We start from the raw sequence: 5,915 nt of genomic DNA, 5'->3' as shown, positions 1-5,915 counted from the left end.
TGACATATATCTCATAACCTCACGTATCTTTTAATACAATAGAAAAATTTAAAATTTAAGGAGGTTGAAGATTATGCCTCCCTTGAGAGAATATCATAAGGGCTGGTTTGGTTATACAAAATTATCTCATCTCATATAATCATTATAATTTTTTCAAGTTCCCACATAAAATATAATAAAAATCTAATTTTTTCAAATCTCAAAATAAAAATTATATTATAATAATATTTTATTCAACTTTCAACAAAATATCTTATCTCATCTTATCTGAACTGCATAACTAAACGAGGCCTAAGGTCACTATGCGTGGTGGACTTTGTGCCTAGAGAATCTTGGATTTGTAGAGATCTCCTTATTTTATAGAGGTCTTTTTCCTTCCTTCTGAATAAATCATACTTGCCTTATGAAGCTCTTTTCTTATACACATCTGAGTCTGTTTATTTTATCTCTTCTTGATCTTATCTTTTAGCTTTATCTTTTTTTCTTATTATTAACTATACATTTTCAATAAGCTGAATCCAATGAAGTTTATCATCCCTAACAAGATCTACACTCTAAAGTCCACAAACAAATAGAAAAGCTAATGAATAAAAAACTCAATTTGTGAGGGGAAGGAAAAGGTGTCATCTACAGTAAAATAGACAAATGGAAGATTGTGATATTCAGATTCAGATTTATATAAAAAGGGAAAAATTCTTACATTTTATAATAAATAATTACGGAAAATCCAAATGTTGACTAACTTTTAGTAATTAAGGCCTTAAATTTAAAACCTTTAATTAAGCAGAAGCCAATTGCCATTTTCCACAACACAAAAGCACAGATATCATTTCAACAAAGAAAAAGTTAGAGAAAATTGGCATTGCCAACTGTATTTTCTTCTGGAAAAGAGCAAAGATATCCAACCAATAGAGGAAGAAAGTCAGACCAAATGAAGTAAGGATAACCCAAATTAAATAAGTTTAAAACCTTCCAATCACAAAGAAATACATAAAGCAAAAGCTCAATGACTCATACCGCATTAAGCACGTGTCGTATCAAGACCAACTGCTCTCTAATTTTGTCTTTTTATTTACTTATTTTAATTCATTTCAAATTAATTATAGATCGAATCTATCAGATTTTTTTCTAACTTTTTATCAAAAATTTAAATCCATCTCAATTTATTTCTTATATTTAAATACATCTCAATCTAACTATATTTAAAAACATCTCAATGAGACATTGAGCCACAAAACATTACTTTTTATAAATAAACTCAAATTATCTATAACCAGTTTAAATCATCTGAGATTATCTCAACGTAAAAATGTAAATTTAATCTCTTGGCGTATCTATCTCTATTAGAAGACCATTAGATTCTCACTCTAGATTGACTGTATATTTCTTTTGTCTTTATGCTAATCAGAATCTATCTTCAAAAACATCTTTCTTTCTTTTAAAGAAAAAAATTATAAAAATGTTTAGTAAATTTATAAAAATATTTTAAGCACCTTAAACGGGTTTAGAATATGTTTGGATATTGAAAGTATCTGAGATCCTCTATAAATAGTAAAAAAATAATTATTAAAACTGTTTATAAATAGTAATAAAGTAATCTGATAACAATTATTTCACATACATATCTTAAAATCAACTTTTTTTAAACCATCAAATTGAAAAGCTACGGCTTATAACTACACATTTTTAGACTACCATAATTAACTTTTAAAACGTTTAAGATGCATGCTTACTTTTAAATTGCAGAACTTTATAGTAAGCTCTATAATTAAAAGCACTGCTGCAGTCCCAGTTATTTCTACTTTTGCTTTACGACAATTCAATTCTAGATCATGGCTTATGCTACGAAGAGGCAAGCAGTAGCATCTTTTCTTGACTTCATGTCAAGATACATAGCACTAATTTTGTATAGACATTTTCTTTTTTTTCTTTTAATAAAAGATGATACTTACAGTTTTAAGTACATAAATACTGCATAATTATTTTTAAAAAAATAAATAAATATGAGATTTACATAAAAAAAATTAATTTTTTAAAAATAAACCTTATTTTTTTTTCAAAATAACTACATGACGCTTCCATATTCTACGACTGTATGTAATATTACTCTTTTTTATTTATTGTTAGGTATTAACCTTTTACTATCATTTTGTTTAATTTAATGTTCATATTATACTAAAAAAAAATTATGAAAACAAAAAAAATCAAAAGCTGCGCTCTGAAGGACCCCAAAAAGAACAAAAAACAGAACAATGAATGTAAGAAAGCCACATGCAATTAGGCTGTGTCACCAAACGCCCTTCCCCCTTGTCACTACAAGCTCGATTTAAATGGGGTCAGTGGCAGGAAGGGCACTTGGGGAGTGTGGATAGATGGGGGAATACAGCTGCTGCTGCTAAAACTTCAGCAGCACTCAAAAATGATTAAAAAAAAATAAATACTGTTGCCCTTGCAGCCACTAGTTGCAGATAATGCTGGCTTTGGTTGCCAAAAGAACTCCAACTTTGGCCCCCACTCTCTCTCGTACAACCTCGTGTACGTTTTCTGAAGAATGAACGCTCGGCCATACAACAACTTTACAGCTCTTAAATCAATGCCAAAATGTCCCCAACTTCACTATTTTTTTCACCCCAACATAAAGAGAATAAGCAGAGCTAAAGAACAGAACCAAGGATTTACACCGGCAATCAAGAACAAGTAGAGCATTCTTTCATCCCAACAGGAAGAGATCCAATTGAAAAGACCTGAGCATATGGCACGAGGTTTCTGCTTTTTATTTTCAGTCTCCATGAATGTATTAAGAAGAAACCACTTAATAACAAAAAGATAATCACATTCTCCAATCTGTCTGCACAGAGATTAGGTTACAAGACACAGCAAAAAGAAAAAGCACAAAGGAAGGCCATAGAACATATACTTCAAGATGCAAATCACTTTAAACTTCGTTTCATATTTATAATTCATACTCTCGTCACATTAAAATGAGCCAAAATTTTCGGACTCAATCAACAGGAAAATCTCTCTCGAGAACAGTTTTGAGAACCCTCTGGACTGCTCTTAAAGCACAGGAAAACCCAAAGGACTCTTCTCAGCACAATGTTGGCTCATCTCTTTCCCATCTCTCACTCTCAACAACAAAATTAAAATATGGTATAAAGCAGCAAGAAAAGCACTCTCTCAAGGAACAGATCTATCTGTGTACCATACAACTTCAACCTTTTTCAGACTAAAACAAAACCGCTAATAGAAATAATACTCTGCTATAGATAAATCCTAGGCTGCAAAACTTATTGGCAGGGTATTTTATTGAGGGGTTCATTCATCCAGCCCATGTCATCGCTAATATCAGCAAAATCCCAGTTAGGAAGCTCACTGCCTCCATTTTTCTCAGTCCCACAAACTTCAAAGTCATCAAAAAACTGCCCAATATTATCTAAACAGAGAGAATCAAACTCTGTTTGGCCGAATGGAATATCACCAAATAGATCTCCGATGAGACCCAAATCGTCAGGCAAGTCCAGCGCAGCCAAATCAATCTCAGAATTAGTTGCAACACCTACTTTGACAGAACTGACATTTTTCACATTGGTGTTGGACGCCGAGGTCTCAAACTCTGGAACGGAAGATGGAGAAGTGTGAGACAGCACACTCTCGGAGTCCCCGGAAGATCCCAGGTTATGATTGTTCTGTGACTGAGACACTGCGGCTGAAGACGCTGCCGCTTTGTTCTTGCTCTTCTCAGAGTTGGCATTGGCAGCCATGGCGGATTCAAACTCGAGCCTTTTTTTTTCGTAAGCCTCGGAAGCCTCCTCAGGGGTATTGAAAGTACCCAACCAAATCCGGGCTCCTTTAAACGGATCTCGAATCTCAGCGGCCCATTTTCCCCACTTCCTTTGCCTAACGCCTCTGTACTTGGAAGAAGAGGGTCTTCTACTGCTCGATGGGGTTTTAGCCAAAACCCTTTTCGTCCCGGCTTTAATGCTATTGGTGGTTCTGCCGCCATTGTTACTGTCCTGACAAGAACTCTCAGTCTCGAGAGACTTCAGTGACGGTTGTAAAACCATGGGAATATGAATTTCCCGGACGAGTTGTTTAGCCTTCTTTGCACGCTTTTTACATTTGACGGACTCATCTTCGCTCGAAGATGAATCTGTGGCATAAGGATCTGAACAGATTATACGGACTTTCCTCATCATCATGCCGGACTCCATTACAGGGGCTTTGGCTTTATTCGACTTCTTGCAGATCTTTTGATTCGGAACTCGTCTGCGGGACTGGGTCATTTTTTACAAGGGAAAAACCACTCGCAAACCCCTCTAAATACCCCAAAAATTTCTCAAGAAAACGCAAACAAAATCGAAGAAAACAAAAACTGGCGCAAAACTCTCAAAATCACAAGGGTATCAAGTTAGACCCCTCTCAGGAACAAGAAGAGGGAAAAAAATCGTTTTATGTGAAAAGCTCCAAAACACTTCACTCCAGAACAAGTCCTGCAAAAAGAAAAACCCACAAACGAATCTGAGATCCCAAAGAGAAACGAACCATAAACCCCAAAATTAAAAGGAGGTTTAGCACATACTTAACAAAAGAACAAAAAAGTTTATACCTTTTTGGCCTCAAACGCATCGAAACGGAACAGTGCACCAGATTCAACCTCTGCCGGAAAAAGCAGAGAAGCATGCAGCAGCAGAAGAGAGCAAACAACGCAGAAAAAGTAGCAACAGAGAAAAGACAGAGCTTCAACAGAGCCCCGATCAGAACCAAATCAAACCCAGCCGACATAAATCCGCTAACACAACCTCGCTTGTTCTCTCCCGCGATACCCCAAAAGACCTCTCTCTCCCTCTCTCTGTTTTCGTTGTCGTAACAGAGAGATTGAAAACCAAGAGAGAAAAATCGCAAAACGAGTTGCAGATAAAAATAGCACCAACAGATACCAATAAAGATCCAGAGGATTAGAAATCTAGGGCCGAAGTTTTCTTTGCAGATACAAAGCGACAAGGTCGGTTAAAAGTTCTTTCCAGGGAAAATTGCAGAAACAGTGACATTGACCGACTCGGAGACCCAACAAGAGACGAATGGAGTGGAGTGAAAGACCCACAACTATTATACCCCCCAACTATTCGAACGAAGGCGCAAATCGCTATAAAACCCTACTCAGAAATAAAATAATCTAAAACAATAGCGAGAAACATGCACTACTTTGTCAAAAAAACCCTATTTTATTTCTAAATTAATATACGACTCTTACCTAAATTCAAAAGCAACTCAATATTTTTTTCTTTTTTTTTTTTTTTGGAAACTCAATATTTCCTTCTTAATTTCTTCAAAAAAAGAGAAAAATATATTTCCTTGTTAATTCCCATCACAAACGCTAAGTAGAATACTTTTAGTATTAAATAAGAGAAATATTTTGAAATAATATTTTTTTATCAGTATTTTATTTTTGAATTTAAATTTTAAAATTCAAAATTTAAGATTTTCATCATTTTTAACAACTGACATGATATTAAATAACAGTCTTATTTTATCAATATTTTATTTTTGAATTTATATTTTAAAATTTAAAATTTAAATTTTGAGATTTTTATCATTTTTAATAATTGATACGTCAACTTATATGGTTATATATGTAAATATATAATTTTTTTTATAAATTAAAATTATTTATAAAAAAAATATTATTTAAAACATGCGTAATGAGAAATATAAATATAAGTAATGTTATTAATTATCTTAATTTTTATTATCAAATAATGTAAACTTAGATAATTAATGATTATTTATTATATTTTAGATAATTAATGATTATTTATTATATTTTAGATAATTAATGATTATTTATTATATTTTACTTATAAATATATTATTTAATGTCATATTATTATGAGATGATTAAAAATAATAAAAAAATA

General features: G+C 33.0%; 1 protein-coding gene across 1 annotated transcript; it reads right to left on the bottom strand.

The window, feature by feature from the left end:
- Positions 1 to 2,930: 2,930 nt before the first annotated feature.
- Positions 2,931 to 5,113, bottom strand: LOC121244541 (ethylene-responsive transcription factor ERF118-like). The gene is made up of 2 exons (XM_041142653.1): positions 4,607 to 5,113; positions 2,931 to 4,490 (listed from the first exon to the last, which is right to left on the bottom strand). Exon 2 carries the CDS (start codon positions 4,281 to 4,283, stop codon positions 3,288 to 3,290), a length of 996 nt encoding a protein of 331 aa, XP_040998587.1. The 5' UTR covers positions 4,284 to 4,490; positions 4,607 to 5,113; the 3' UTR covers positions 2,931 to 3,287.
- Between the last annotated feature and the right edge of the window lie 802 nt (positions 5,114 to 5,915).

This window comes from Juglans microcarpa x Juglans regia, chromosome 8S (genome assembly GCF_004785595.1).
Source record: "Juglans microcarpa x Juglans regia isolate MS1-56 chromosome 8S, Jm3101_v1.0, whole genome shotgun sequence".
NCBI lineage: Eukaryota > Viridiplantae > Streptophyta > Magnoliopsida > Fagales > Juglandaceae > Juglans > Juglans microcarpa x Juglans regia.
This window is presented reverse-complemented; position numbering and strand designations above follow the sequence as displayed.